This window comes from Corapipo altera, unplaced genomic scaffold, assembly GCF_003945725.1.
Source record: "Corapipo altera isolate COAL_440 unplaced genomic scaffold, ASM394572v1 128338, whole genome shotgun sequence".
Taxonomy (NCBI): Eukaryota; Metazoa; Chordata; class Aves; order Passeriformes; family Pipridae; genus Corapipo; species Corapipo altera.
In genome coordinates this window covers 1-15,120 of record NW_020885420.1, presented here as the reverse complement: position 1 = coordinate 15,120, position 15,120 = coordinate 1, and the positions used below count along the sequence as shown (strand labels likewise).

At 55.7% G+C, this 15,120-nt stretch overlaps 1 protein-coding gene across 1 annotated transcript; it reads left to right on the top strand.

Annotated features, from left to right (window-relative positions):
• Positions 1 to 838: 838 nt before the first annotated feature.
• LOC113940493 (STAM-binding protein-like) lies at positions 839 to 13,879 on the top strand (the record flags this gene model as incomplete). The annotated part of the gene is made up of 9 exons (XM_027631646.1): positions 839 to 892; positions 5,531 to 5,606; positions 6,551 to 6,646; positions 7,280 to 7,607; positions 8,332 to 8,456; positions 9,238 to 9,375; positions 11,296 to 11,408; positions 12,143 to 12,242; positions 12,636 to 13,879. Coding segments are annotated over 9 exons (1,087 nt in total), but the record flags the coding sequence as incomplete, so codon positions are not given.
• Between the last annotated feature and the right edge of the window lie 1,241 nt (positions 13,880 to 15,120).

Genomic DNA, 15,120 nt, shown 5'->3' with positions numbered 1-15,120 from the left:
CTGGGCTGGGCTCTGGGGCTGGGCTATGGGCTGGGCTGGGCTGGGCTATGGGGCTGGGCTGGGCTGGGCTAGGCTAGGCTAGGCTGGGCTCTGGGACTGGGCTATGGGCTGGGCTGGGCTCTGGGGGCTGGGCTGGGCTCTGGGCTGGGCCATGCCCTGGCACTGCCAGGGACTGTTGAGCTGGGAGAGCTCTGCTCCGCCCCTCTGGGATTTGGGGTCCCCACAGCTGGTGGGACTGACCCACAGGGGTCATCAAAGGGATCTTTCCACTTAGGAAGGGGATGTGGTTGGGAGGGCTCTGACTGTGGGATCTCTTCCTTAGGAAGGGGGATTCGGTTTGGGGCTCCTTTTGCTCTGTTGTGGGGGGTGGGAGCCTGTGGGGGCTTTGGCTGGGGGGGGTCCTCCACTCGTTTAGAGAGGGGAAGGGCAGGGGGGTTGTTTTGGGGGACAGGGAGGGGCGGGGGGGGCTGTTTTGGGTCTCTTTTGGGGGGTCAGACGTGAGGTGACTCCCCACGGTTTCACCTCAAGGTGTGAGACACAAACCCACAGATGCAGCTGACTTGTAAAAAGTTCACAGAATCCCAGAATTGTTAGGGGTGGAAGGGACCTCTGGGGCTTGGGGTGGACTGACCAGGCAATGTCATAGAGGTGTGAAGTAAAAACCCACAAACTCACTTCACAGAATCCAGAATCCCAGAATTGTTAAGGGTGGAAGGGACCTCTGGGATCTGGGGTCCCACAGCTGGTGGGACAGACCAGGAGATGTCATAAAAGGTGTGAAGCACAAACACACAGAAGCAGCTGACTTGTAAAAGTTCACAGAATCCAGAATTGTTAGGGGTGGAAAGGACCCTGGGGTTTGGGGTGAACTGACTAGGAAGTGTCATAAAAGGTGTGAGGCAAAACCCCACAGAATCTCAGTTCACAGAGTCCAGAATCTCAGAATTGTTAGGGGTGGAAGGGACTTCTGGGATTTGGGGTCCCACAGCTCTCTTGGTGAGCCAGGGAGGGTCTGGAGATTGGGGTCCCTTGGGTGGGGTGGTTTGGTTTGGGCACTTTATTTTGAGAGGTGCTGTGGGAATTAGAGGGGGGTTCTGGTCTGGGGGCACTGGGAATTACAGTGTGTGACTGGGGTCTGTTCTCCCCTGGGGAGGACTGTGGGATCTGGCAGGAGAGGTTATTTTGAGGAGGGGACTCGGAGCTCTGGCTGGTGGGACTGACCAGGAGATGTCATGAAGGTGTGAGGCACAAACCCACAGACACGACTCCCTTCACAGAATCCAGAATCCCAGAATTGTTGGGGGTGGAAGGGACCTCTGGAGATCACCCAGTGCAAACCCCAACCCACCTGGAGCAGGTGACACAGGGACATGTCCAGATGGGTTTGGAAAGGCTCCAGGTGGGTTTGGAATGTCTCCAGAGAGGGAGACTCCACACCCTCCCTGGGCTCTGCCACCTCCTCCATGGAAAGAAGTTCTTCCTCCTGTTGAGGTGGAACTTGGTTCACTTTATGGCTGTTGCTCCTCATCCTGTTGCTGTGCACCACTGAAAAGTCTGGCACCATCCTCTTGATACCCCTTGGAGATATTTATATGTATTAATTAATGAGATTCCCTTTGGAAAGAGGCTGATCTTGGATTCCTCTGTCCTTCTGGAGACTCCTGTCAGCAGCAGAGGGGTTTTGTCCACCTCTAAGTCAAAGCTTCCAGGTGTTTTATCGCCACAGAGGGGCTAAATTGGCCTTGTTTTTCACTGGGTTGGTTGTGACATCATATGGGTTGGCAGGGATCCATCACCAGGAATATCAGTATCTAGTATCCTGGAAAGGATTGAGGTTGGGTGGTGGTTTCTCTAATAAACCACTTTCAAAGCCTGTTTTACTCTTAGGTTACTACAGCCTTTTGCAGCAGGGAGTGAGTCCCTCTTTCAGGAGCAGGGACCAGCTGGAGATTTATTTTTACATGTCAGATTTGTTTTTACATTTCAGAAGGAAACAATGCCCTGTTGGTGTTTATGGGGCTGAAAATTGTGATCCTCAGAAAATACCCCAATGTCACAGTGGCCTGTTCCTGTAGCTTTTTGGGAAAAATCCTGCCCCTCCCACCCAGTGCCCCTGGTGAGGTCTGTGCTGTGCCCACACCGCCTGCTTACCCAGAACATGGTTGGCACCTCCGTGGGCATTTCCCCTCCCTGCCCTTTGTGCAGGTTCCTGCCCCTGAAATCCAACACATTTTTCCCTGATTAGGCTTTTCTTCCCGCCTTGCACTTCCTGAGCTTTTATGGGCATGGGAGCAGGGCCCTGGGAGGCTGCACGGGGAGCTGGGAAGTGTAAAACCCTTGGGAAGGTTTCCAGGCTGGTTACGCAGCTGGGACTGGAGGAGGAACTTTTTAACTAAACAAACTCAAAGCACCTTGGCTGTTTCATTGTAGCTCTGAGAGGTGCTGGGTTGGCTCTTTCCAGCAGCTTTCTTGGAATTTTCAGCCTGGGCTGGGCTGCCAGGAGGGTGGAAAACCTTCCCTTGGTGGGGTTTCTGCGTTGCTGAGTTTGAGCTGCTGCCCTGGATTGTCCAAAGATATGAACGTAATGTCACCATCTGATTTCTGTAAATGAAGATGGGAAGCTGAAGCTCAAGCAGCGGGATTGGTGTTTTCTAGATGTCCTGATCCAAAGGGCAAGATCCACATGAGGGCATGTCCTGATCCACTGGGAGCTGGAGCCTCTCGTGGACTTGCTGTGCTCTCCCTTTCCTAGGAATGGGACCAGGCTGGGAGAGCTGGGGGGGTTCACCTGGAGCAGAGAAGGCTCCAGGAAGAGCTGAGAGCCCCTTCCAGGGCCTAAAGGGGCTCCAGGAGAGCTGGAGAGGGACTGGGGACAAGGGGTGGAGGGACAGGACAAGGGGGAATGGTTGTAAACTCGCCGAGGGCAGGGTTAGATGGGATATTGGGAAGGAATTGTTGGCTGTGAGGGTGGGGAGGGGATGGGATGGAATTCCCAGAGCAGCTGTGGCTGCTCCATCCCTGGAAGTGTCCAAGGCCAGGTTGGAGCAACCTGGGATAGTGGAAAGTGTCACTGCCCATGGAAGGAGGTGGAACTGGATGAGTTTTAAGGTCCCTTCCAACCCAAGCCGTTCCATGATTCCATGGCTATCTCTAGGAATAACCAGGCTGGATTTTAACCCATATCTTGTCACCTGATAAGACTTTCCTTGCCTGTCATCCTGAGCAGCTTATTTTCCATTGATCTGAGTGGTTGTTTTCCTTGGGTTCCCACCAGGAACACTCGAGTCGATTTTGGCAGAGCCAAATATGAAAGAAAAAAGAAATAAGACACAACTTTTGTGTGGTGCTTGGGCTCCTTGGTTTGGTGCTGCTGGGATCAGCTCTGGGGGTGTCACAGGGATTTGGGAGCCGCCACCTTGACCTGTGCTCCAGAGCTGGGCTTAAAAATACCCTGGGCTGGGGCTGCCCGGTGCCAAGCAGCTGCTGCTCCAGTGGACTGGGGAACAGCAGAGGTTTGAACAAGCCCAAAGCTCCTGGAGGTGGGAGCTGCAGGTTCTGGTCCTGCCAAACCTCAGTGGGGCTGTTGATGGGAGACGTGGGCTGTTCCTGCCCCTCCTCTGCCCCTTCAGCTGCTGCTCCTGCCCCCGAATTTTCCTCTGCTGCCTGAGCCCTCCTCTCCTCCTCCTGCCTGCTTTTTCCCCCGCTTCCTGACTTGTGGAAACCCAGCTGTCCCTGCTGGTTTTTCCATCCTCCCCAGCCCCAGCATCTGCTCTTAATCCTCCCTAATTAATCCCTTCCATTTTAATCCACGAGCTGTTGGCAGCGCTCGGGGCCTTGTTGTGTCTCCTCGACACAGTGACCTACTTCACACCCCCAGCTGGGAGAGGGACCTTGCTGGGGCTTTGGGGTGGAACCACGGCTTCTCTAGGGCTCCATGGGTGCTGATCCTGCATCCTCACCCTCTCCCTGGCAACCAGGAGCATTCAGGGTGGCAAAAAGTCGTTCCTTCTCCCAGAGGACTGAGAGTTTGGAGCAGCTGGGTTTGTTTACTGCACACACAGGGGTTTCTCAGAGCGAAGAGTCTCAACTCTGTCCCTGCTGAGTTTTTCTCTCTTGGCTCTGCTTGGTTCGTGCTGCTCCCTGGGGCACAGTCCAGTCCTCTTATTCCCTTATTCCTTGTGCCTGGGAATGAGGCTGCTCTCTGGAGCTGGAGTATCCTTTGGATGCTGGAGCTGTGTGGGAAAAAGCCAAGGAGGAGGGCAGGGATTTGGGGTTAATCCCAAAGCTTTGTGGATGCCCAGAGCCAGGACAGCTCCACTTGCAGGAGACAAGGGCCCAGCTAAGCCCACCCTGAGCTCAGTCTGAGCACCCTGTCACCACTGGGGACTTGGTCACAGGGTAATTCAGAGTGTCCCAAGCCTGAACCAGAGGGAGCTGCCCTGTGTTTATGGGCTTTCCCCCTGGTGTTAGTGCCTGGACAACTCTCTCTGCATCCTCACCTCCATGTCCTGCAGAGCTCCATGGAAGGACCTCGTGTGGCCTTCCAGGACTTAAAGAAGGCTTGTGAAAAAGAGGGAGAGGGATTTTTTACATGGGCAGACAGTCATAGGGTAAGAGGGAACAGGAGAGATTTGGGTTGGATATTACAAAGGAATTCCTCCCTGTGAGGGTGGGAAGGGGCTGGGATGGAATTCCCAGAGAAGCTGTGGCTGCCCCTGGATCCCTGGAAGTGTCCAAGGCCAGGTTGGACCAACCTGGGATAGTAGAAGGTGTCCCTGCCTGTGGCAGGGAGTGGGACTGGACGGGCTTCAAGGTCCCTTCCAACTCAAACCAGTCTGGGATTCTGTGAGGGGGAAAACAGTTATCCCCTTTGTAGAGGAGCCAAAGTTGAACCTGTTCCCATGCTGGCAGTGGGATGATGCTGTGATTTCCCTCCCGAAAGCCAGCACAGGAATTCCCCTCCAGCCTGGAATACCTGGGGCTGCTCCAGCTGCAGAGCCCAAAGTTTCCCAGTGCAGCAGCTGGGGATGTTGGGAACTTGCTTTTAGCTCACCTGCAAGTTTTCTCTGTTCAAGGTCTGAGTCATTTCCCCTCTGATGCACAGAGAGTCTGTCCCTCTGAGCAGAAGGACAGTGAGCACTGAGTCAGCCGAGTCCTTGTGCTGGGACTGAAATCCCGGGATCCTCCGAGGTGTCAGCAGGTGCCCAAGCACCTCCTGAATCACTGCTGTGCCCTTGGTGCTTCAGACCAGCTTATTAATGGTTCTGTTCAAAACAAATGTATTTATCCCTGAGGATCATCTCCAGGGTCCAGGTGGAATTAGAGCCTGTGTGAGGTGCTCCCGTGGGATTGAACAAGGTCTGTGTGCCATGAACAGCTCCAAGGGTCGATGGAGGTTTTCCTGCAGAAAGACTGTCCTGATGGGCAGTGCAGGACCCAGGGATCTGTACCCCCAAAGTGCCACTGACTGTCTGGTGTCTGTGCCTTCCTGCCATGATCCCAAAGTGCAGTTCCTGTCCCGTTTTTCCAGGCTCTTCATTGAGAAGCTGCCGCAGCACCGTGACTACAAAACCGCCGTCATTCCCGAGAAGAGGGAGACAGTCAAAGTAAGTGGTGACATTGCCAGGTCCTGAAGGGAAACATGTTGGCATCACTGACCTTGGGTGTTCATGGCTCTGGCATGGGTGATCCACACAAACACTGGCGTGGCCAGGCAGTCCTGACCCCTGGGAGTTCAGTTCTGGGCTCTTCTCCAAGACAGACACTGAGGGGCTGAAGGTGTCCAGGGAAGGGAACAGAGCTGGGAAGGGGCTGGAGCAGCAGGAGGGGCTGAGGGAGCTGGGGGGGGCTCAGCCTGGAGAAAAGAAGGCTCAGGGGGGACCTTCTGGCTCTGCAACCCCCTGACAGGAGGGGGGAGCCGGGGGGGGTGTTGGGCTCTGCTCCCAGGGAACAAGGGACAGGAGGAGAGGGAATGGCCTCAGGCTGTGCCAGGGGATGTTCAGGTTGGATATTGGGAAAATTTCTTCCCCAGTAGTGTTGTCCAGCCCTGGCACAGCCTCCCTGGGGCAGTGGTTGAATCAGCATCCCTGGAAGTGGGTAAAACACTTGGATATGGCACTTGGGGACATGGATTAGTGATTGACATGGCAGTGCTGGGGGAAAGGTTGGACTTGATGATCTTTGAGGTATTTTCCTCCTAAACAATTCCATGATTCTCTGGGTTATGGTTTGGGCTCTTCTTACCCTACTGTATTTACCCTGGTGTCCAGTTTACTTTCTGTTGAGCACTGGAATGTCCTTTTTTCCTGTTAAACCCCCTGCTTTTTAAAGACCACATGGCTTTTCCATGCATGGGACTGGATGCTCAACATGGTGAGATTTGCCAGGGAGTCCTTGGAGATTCCTCACAGCCACAAGAAGCCACGGCTCCTCTGCTTAGTGCTGCAAAGGCCAGCACTGCTGGGTGATTTTGAGGGTGGTTTTGGGGTTGTTGCAGCTGCTCAGGGCCGGTTTTGTTGGCACTCAGATTTTCCCTGCATTTCTCCCCCAGAAACTGAAGGAAGTAGCCTTTCCCAGAGCGGAAGAGCTCAAGGAGGAGCTGCTAAAGAGGTACGCCCAGGACTATGCTAAGTACAAGGAGCAGGAGGTGAGTGAGAGCAGACTGCAGGCCTGTGCTCCCCAGGAGACCCTCAGCCACCAAGGGTTTGGGAGAGGGCAAGTCTCCAGGGCTCCCTGGGTGCTCAGGAATGTCCATTGTGGGGATCCCCCCCTGCAGCACAGGGCTGGCCCTGCTGCCACTAAAGGTTCATCTGAGTCTCTCTTCCTTGTGCATCCCAAGTTGGGGCTGTTTGGTTAGTTAATTCTCTTTGTCCCAACACAAGATCCAGGTTTTGTGATCCAGAAACCCAGCATGGGCAAGGATGCGGGGTTGTGTGGGCAAAACAGAAACCTCCAGGATCAGTTTTGCTGCAGACAAGTGTAATTTGGGAGACAGGATAGAGGGGAAACAACCTGGAGTTGTGCTTCTGTGGAAGAGGGAGGGTAAGACAGAGGTTTTAGGTGCCCTGGTCCAGCTGGCTCTCCTGATGGAAGTGTGGATCTCTGCAAGCTGAAGCTTCCTGCAAGGAATGCTCTTTGCAGACCCTTTCGAAGCAGCCTGGGGTTGCTGAGGCTCTGCAGCACAGAGGCTCCATGTTCCCGTCTCTGCTCATGTCCCTTGGGATATTTCTTCTTAGGGAAGGAGGAGGAAGAGTAATTTGCACTCACTTTGGCTTTGCAGCAGCAGCTGGAGGAGGAGAAGAGCCGGGTGGCCCTGATGAAGCAGCAGCAGGCAGAGCAGGAGCAGTTCCACGCCTTCGAAGAGATGATCCGGCGGCAGGAGCTGGAGAAGGAACGCCTGAGGATAGTGCAGGAGTTTGGGAAGCCAGAGCCAGAGTCTCTGGATGGACCCCTCATCCCTGGAGTGGAAAAGCCCCCGACTGATTTAACCCCAAAGGTTCCAGTGTCTTCAGTTAACCCAGCAAGTCCCTCAGCGGGGACTGTCCCACCCAGACCTCCCGTTGTGGACAGATCTTTGAAGCCCAGTGCTTTGGGGAGCACAGAAACCAGTTAGTACCTCTGGGAGCATCCCTATCCCTTGCTGGGGCTGAGCCAAATGTGGCCAGTTTGTCTGGGAGGCTCTTGGAATTATCTGCTCCTGGCTCCATCCTTTCTGGGGGTTTGCTCTTCCAAGTCACTGGATATTGTCCCTGTTGTTCAGTAAAGGTTTGCAGGGCTTGGGAGAACTGTCTCCTCTTGGGAATGCACCCTCCATGCTCTTCCAGCCCAGTCTTTCTGCTGTTCCAGACTCTGCAGCCTATTTGCCTTTCCTTGATCCAAGCACTTCTTGGAGATTTGTGTTTAATTCCTGGCTGGGCTGACTGAATCCTCCTCCTGACCAAATCCTGCTAAACACAGCTCCAAAATACTCATCCAGACATGTCCAGTGACTGGTTCTTGCCCAGTGACACATCCTACCTTAAATAACATGCTGTGAGTGTGTGTGGTTTCGTTTTTACTAACAAACAAAAGACTCATTTTTGACACCCTGCTGAAGGATTCTTCCCCTCTCTGTTCTGAAGGAGGTGCTGCTTGTCCTTTATCAAAGGGGTGGTGCCTGTCCTTTATCAGTGTCCCAGTGACACATTTATCTCTTGGTGCCACTGGAGGGGCAGAGCCAGAGCAGTCCACCCTTCCAGGTGCATTTTTTCAGTCTCATCCCTCCAGGGCCTGCCCTGAGGGACCATTTCTGCTCCCCTGGCTTGTGTCTCACTGCGCTCCCGTTCCCCACAGGTGCAGGAGTGGATGTCCTTCGCCAGGTCATTGTCCCCAGGGAGCTGTGCCACAAATTCCTCCAGCTGGCTGATGCCAACACGGTGCGGGGTGTGGAGACCTGTGGGATCCTCTGTGGGAAGCTGGTAAGGGGACAGTCCGTCAGGAGACCTCGGAGCGGCACAGGGGTTGTTTGTCACGGCACCACCGCTTTGGAAATGGCTGCAGGACCCTGATCTTTGTCCTGGAATTGTCTAGTGCAGTTTCAGGCTTCCCTGTGAGCATTAGGGATGATCTGCCTCTCCCTTTCCAGGCTTTTAGGTCAGGATTTCCTCACCCTGGCACTCAGTGCCAACCAGAGTCCCCACTCAGCTTCCTCTCTGCTCATGATGACTCTGTGTACCTGCCACAAGCACTGGGGACAGTCCTGGGGACAGGAGCTCCAGGGACTTGTCCTTTGGGTGCCAGCAGGACTGGGGTGTCCCAGCTGGTGATTTCACCCACACAGGGCTGACAGGCCACTGTTCTCCCCAGGAGTTTTCGTGTCCAGGTTTTGTTGGCAGCTCCAGCCCTGAGTCACTCGCAGGGGTTTGCTTTGAAATGGAGCTGTTTGAAGTAGCAACTTCCTGCCATCCAGCTGCTTCCAGACACTGGGGATTATTTAGGGATGAGGCATCATCTTGAGTTGCTTCAGTGGGTGTTCTCTGAGCTGTTGTGGGTGCTCTGCACAGCAGGGAAGATGAAATAGGAAGAAAACCCTGCGACTCCTTTGTCAGTAACTGGGAGTTGCACCTGCATGGTGCATGGGCTTCTTGAGGAGAAGTTCCCAAAACTTAAGGAATCCTCTCGGCTCCCTGTTTCCTGCTGGGGGGTGTCTGGGGGTGCCTGTGCTCCCTCTGATCCCCCTGTGCTGCCCCTGCCCTGCAGATGAGGAATGAGTTCACCATAACCCACGTGATCGTGCCCAAGCAACACGGGGGCCCCGACTACTGCAACACTGAGAACGAGGAGGAGCTGTTCCTGATCCAGGACCAGCACGGCCTCGTCACCCTGGGCTGGATCCATGTGAGTGCCTCCTGCCCCTGCCTTCAGCCTGGAGGGAAAGGGCTGGGGGAGGAGAAGTTACAGGAGGAGATGGTGTGGAGCGGGCAGCAGCCTCTGGATGGGTTTCTCACCTCTGGTTTGGTTTCTCCCTCTGGTTGGATCTCTTGCCTCTGGGTGGATTTCTCCCCCTGGTTGAGTTTCTCCCCCCAGTTGGATTTCTCCCTCTGATTTGATTTCTCTCTCTAGTTGGGTTTCTCCCTCTGGTACAGTCTCATTCGCTACTCTGCTGGAGAAATCCTGGCCTGTTTTACTTTTGAGTCCCTTCCCTTCTTCCTTTGGAAAGGAGAGAGGGCAGGGTTAGATGGGATATTGGGAAGAAATTCTTCCTTGGGAAGGTGGGGAGGCCTGGCACAAGTTGCCCAGAGAAAACCTTAGAGCCCCTTCCAGAGCCTAAAGGGGCTCCAGAGCTGGAGAGGGACTTGGGACAAGGGATGGAGGGACAGGACACAGGGAATGGCTTCCCACTGCCAGAGGGCGGGGGTAGATGGGATATTAAGAAGACATTCTTGGCTGTGAGGGTGGTGAGGCCCTGGCACAGGTTGCCCAGGGAAGCTGTGGCTGCCCCTGGATGCCTGGAAGTGTCCAAGGCCGGGTTGGAGCAATCTGGGATAGTGGAAGGTGTCCCTGCCCATGGCAGGGGGTGGAATTGGCTGATCTTTAAGATCCCTCCCAACACAAAGCAGTCTGGATCTGTGCAAGTGGGATCCTGGACATGCAGCTCATGTGTCCTCCAGCTAAAATCCAACTCCAGAGGCTCTGTCAGGGCATCCCAAGCCCTCCTGCTGCAGGGACACCTCTCCCATGCTATGTCCCTGGAGTGGTGCTGCTGTTGAGCCAGCTGTGCCGTGGGATGTGCCAGTTCCAGATTCCTCCCTGGCTGCAGCAATTCCCTGCTGTCCCCACGGAGCCCTCAGCAGTCGTATCCGTGCCAAGGAAAATGTTTGGAGCTGCTGAGTAATCTCTCGAAAGCAGCTGCTGCCTCACAGCCTTGGACAGGGGAATGTGCTGCCTGTGCCTGATCCCTGAGGGGGCAGCTCTGCCCTGCCAGCCCCATCACACCCAGGGACCCTCTGGAATTCCTGTGCCCCTTCTGCTGGCCTTGGCAACAAAAACCTCACCAGCAAAAGGAGCAGGAGCTTCCAGCAGGAGTTAAGGTGTGAAATCCATGAAATCCAGCTGCAGGCAGGAGCTGGGTGAGGTGGTGGCTGTCAGGGATCATACAGCCCTCTGGAATGGGATATCCTGAAGTGCCAGGGCAGGATGGGGTGTGCTGGTGCTGCTGCACTTGAGAAAGATGTGAATTCCCTGCAAGGACAGTGTTGGGCCTGAAAGTGGGACTTTCTCGTGGAATAGGACAGGAATGTAGAGCTCCTTTTGTACTTCAAACGGAAAAGAGGAGCAGGTGTTTTAAGACAGTCCAAAAAAAAAAGGGGGGCTACAAGAGAGCTGGAGAGGGAATTTTGGTAAGAACATGGAATGATGTGATAGGACAAGAAGGAATGGCTTCCCACTGCCAGAGGGCAGGGTTAGATGGGATATTGGGAATAAATTCTTGGCTGTGAGGGTGGTGAGGGGCTGGGATGGAATTCCCAGAGGAGCTGTGGCTGCCCCTGGGTCCCTGGAAGTGTCCAAGGCCAGGTTGGATGGGGCTTGGAGCAACCTGGGCTAGTGGAAGGTGTCCCTGGGTGGAATGGGATGATATTTAGGGTCACTCCCAACCCAAACCATTCTGGGATTCTGCACAAACCCCTCTTAGTGTGTCCCCTGTGCCATCCCAGGAGCTGTGTCTCCTCTGTCACAGCCTTCCTTTGGCAGACACAATCCCTTGGAACCGTTTTCCCAAGCCTGCTGTGACTCCTGTCCGTGTGTTGCCCGTTCCAGACCCATCCCACACAGACAGCCTTCCTGTCCAGCGTGGACCTGCACACCCACTGCTCCTACCAGATGATGCTGCCGGAGTCCATCGCCATCGTCTGCTCTCCCAAGTACCAGGAGTGAGTATGGACACCCAGGAATGTGGATGGACACCAGGAGTGAGTGTGGACACCAAGATGTGGGGTGGGGAAGGCCTTTCCTTCTGCCTGGGCTGTTTTACCACACCCTTCCTCCATCAGATTCCTGGTGTGGAGATAAAATGCCAGGTCACACACGTGGGACTCCACAGCTCTTCTGGGCTGGATCAGGATCAGGATCAGGATCAGGGGGTTGGATCTGGGCAGTGGTTGCCCACCTGTGACAGGAGGGTGATCTGCAGCCCTGGGGCTGGGAAGAGGAGTGTCCCAGGAGGAGAGGTATCCCAGGAAGAGGGGTGTCCTGGGAATGGGGATGTCTCAGGAAAGGAGGTGTCCCAGGCAGTGATGTCCCAAGAAGGGGTCTCCCAGATGGGAGTGTCCTGGGAAGAGGGGTGTCCCAGACAGAAGGGTGTCCCAGGAGGAGGGTTATCCTGGAAAGAGGGGTGTCTCAGGAAGAGGGATGTCCCATACAGAGGGATGTCCCAGACAGAGGGGTGTCCTGGGAAGAGAGGTGTCCCAGAAAGGGGGGCTTTCCCAGGAAGAGATGTCCCAGACATCCCAGAGGGTTGTCTCTCAGCCTCAGTCTCTGCTCCTGCCTGAGTTGAGCTGCCCCAAAGGTGCTCTGTGAGGCCCAGAGGACATGGCTGTCCCTGCAGAGGTTGCAGAGGTGGAGCCACAGGAGGTCCCTGTGCTCCTCGGTGTGTTCCCTTCTCCAGGACGGGGTTTTTCCGGCTGACGGAGCACGGCCTGGAGGAGATCTCATCCTGCCGCCAGAAAGGGTTCCACCCACACCCCAAAGACCCCCCTCTCTTCACGGTGAGTCCCCCCCAGGCACTGGGGGCTGTGGGGTGGGGAGTTGGTGTGTTTAACTGGAGTTAAATCCGTGTGGGATGCTGGGCTGTGACAGCAGAGGAGGCTCAGCCTGGCAGGGGCCGGTCTCCGATTCCCAGGGTGGAGGTGCAGGAGCTTCCCAATGTTTTACATGGCTTGGAGGAGTGATGGGGAGCTCCTCCCTGCAGGAACAGGGCGACGCAGCACCAAGGGGTGCGTTTGGGAGAGGGATCTGTTTCTGTGTCCTGCTGTGGTCACTGTGTGATCCAAGGAACGGCTCCAAGGGCTGTTCTGGGAAGGACTCTGGCTGCAGGTCATGTCACCTGATCTGTGGGAACATCTGAATAACCCCCTGTCCCCTCTCTTTCTCTCTCCCAGACCTGCAGTCACGTGTCAGTGGTGGAGAGGGACGTTGTCCTGCTGGATCTCCGATAATCCTCCTGCCTTATCCGCTCACAGGAACCTCCCGCCTTCCTTCAGCCTTAGGGATTGGTCCCTCCTGTAGCAGATGATTCCCACCGTGTAGAGATCCCTCCCCTCCCTCCCCCAGTGCTGGTGGGATTTCCAGTGGAATCACATCCCTGACCTCCTTGGGAGCACGTGGATCCTCAGTGCCTGGAGCCTGCTGAGGTCCAAGGTGTGGGGAAAAGCCAGCTGGGAATTCAGAGGCAGGAGCCAACACTAAAGCAGTTTTTAACACTCTAATCCGTGGCTGGAACGGCCTCCTGGGGAGGTTCCCCATGATTTGCTGCAACCACGAGGTGTGGAAACCTCTTCAAGTGCTTTTGGGACTTGCCCAAGTTAACCCATGCCCCGTGTCGTCCCTCTCTGCGGGTTGCTGTGGGCTTAGAGCAGCTTCCAGGAGTAGATAAACCTTTCCTGTAGTTTAAGATTAAACCCTCCTGACCCCTCTCCCCCCTCACGAGCTCAGCCCCGCCGAGCTGAGCCACTCCTGCTTCCTGGTACTCAGATCTTTGCCTGGGGAGAGAGGGGACTCAACTCCTTTGGGATCCCCGTTTCAGGGATGAAGGTGCCTGGACGGGGCACAGCTTTGCAGGATCTCCCTCATCCCAGCAGTGTTTAGGGGTGTCTGGTGATTTATTCCCTTTCCTGGCTCTGGGATCCTCTCAGCCCGTGGTGTTACCGTGGAGGAGCACTGGGTGTCCCAGCTGCCATCACTGCTCCCAGACAGAATTCCAGCTGCTCTAGCCACTTCCATCCTCCAAGATCCCACAGCCTGATTGCCTCTGAGCTTCCCAGAGCAGCTGGAAGCCCGTCCTTGCCAAACCCGAGCTCTCCGTGACGTCGCTGCCGTGCGGTACAGCCGGATCCTGCTCCGAGGTGCTTTAGTCGGATGCCAAGCAGAGAATTCCCTTCCCTGTGCTCCAGGCCGAGCCTCCACCCTCACTGGGTAGGAAGCAGCAGAATTCCAAGGTGGAAGGCAGCTGGGCTCAGGGCTGAGCGTGACCCACACCCCACACCCTGCAGAGGGATGGTCGGCACATGGCTGTGCAGGGCTGGGGGTGGCTGGGGCTGCCTTCCCACCTGGCATGAAAACATCCATGTCCTCGTGCATCCAACACCCCTCAGTGTTCCGGTGAACACACATGGATCAGATTATCTGGGCTGGGTCTCTTGTGCCACTTGTTTTCTTTGAGCTCCCCCGGTGGGTTGGGGGGTCTGCCGGGGGAGGATCCATTTGTTTGGGGGTTGGGGTGTGTTTGCAGCAGCTCCTGCGTGACAAAGGGCTGCTCCCAGCTTTTCCAAAGCCAGTTTTGGGAAAAGGGAGGGGGGGGGGAAGCGGGGGGCCTTCAGGACATCTGTGGGAACTTGTTTTCAGACCTAATTAATTTGAACCATGCTCAGGAGGGGGTTGCAGTTCAGTGTGGGATTGTTCATCCCATAGCACGGAGCAGCTCCCCCAGAACATTGCGGGGATGTGAAGTGGGAAATCCCATCTTTCCAAGCAGCAATTCCTTCAGTTTGGTGGGGAATATCCCAAGGAATTTATCCCAACTCCACATCCCACCAGGTCTCAGGTCTGAGCTGCCTTGAGCACCCACCAGAGAGTGGAGCTGGTGGCACTTCAGCACTTTTGTGTCATCCCAGTGACAGATAAACCTTCACAGGGAATATTCCACATTCCCCAGAGCAGGAAGGGCCCAGTTCCTCAGTCAGGGCTCAGCTCCCACCTCACTCCCAGCCCTGCTCCCTGAGCTCCTGGCTTTTCCATCACTTTTTTTCACTTGGAGTCCCTGAGCCATCAGTTTGTTTATCGGGATGGATCTCGATAACCTGGTCCCACCAACCCACCCTGGCTCTCCAACTGTGCCAGATGTGACTCTTCCACCTTAAAATCACCCAAAACAGGGTTGGATTTGGGAAGAGTTGACCCCAAACACTTTGTAGGAAGGGTTTAGTGTCTGGATTGAGTGTCTGGGGTGTTCCTGCAGGCAGGGAGTGATGTTTGTCTCCACTTCAGGGTGGGAACAGCCCCAGATCCCTCTGATCATGCCTCTTTCCCCCGGGTTTGCCCATCCCCGGCAGCATCCCGGGAGGTTCCAGGCATGACCGTTCCCTTGAGGGAGGTGCCGGGGGCTGGACCGAGCGCCGGGAGTTTTGAAATCCAGCGGTAAAGCCGGGCTTGCCCCCTGCTCGTCCGTGCCGTGGGATGCCTGGCGTTCCTGAGAGCATCCCGGGCCGCCCGCGGCTCCATTGGCTGCGGGGCGAACGTTGCCTTTTTAGGCTGCGCGTGGGCTCCGCTCGGGGCTGCGCTGCCGCCGGGCCGCGGGGATGGGGGGATCCCGCAGGGATGGGGGGATCCCGCGGGGATGGGGGGATCCCGCAGGGATGGGGGGATCCC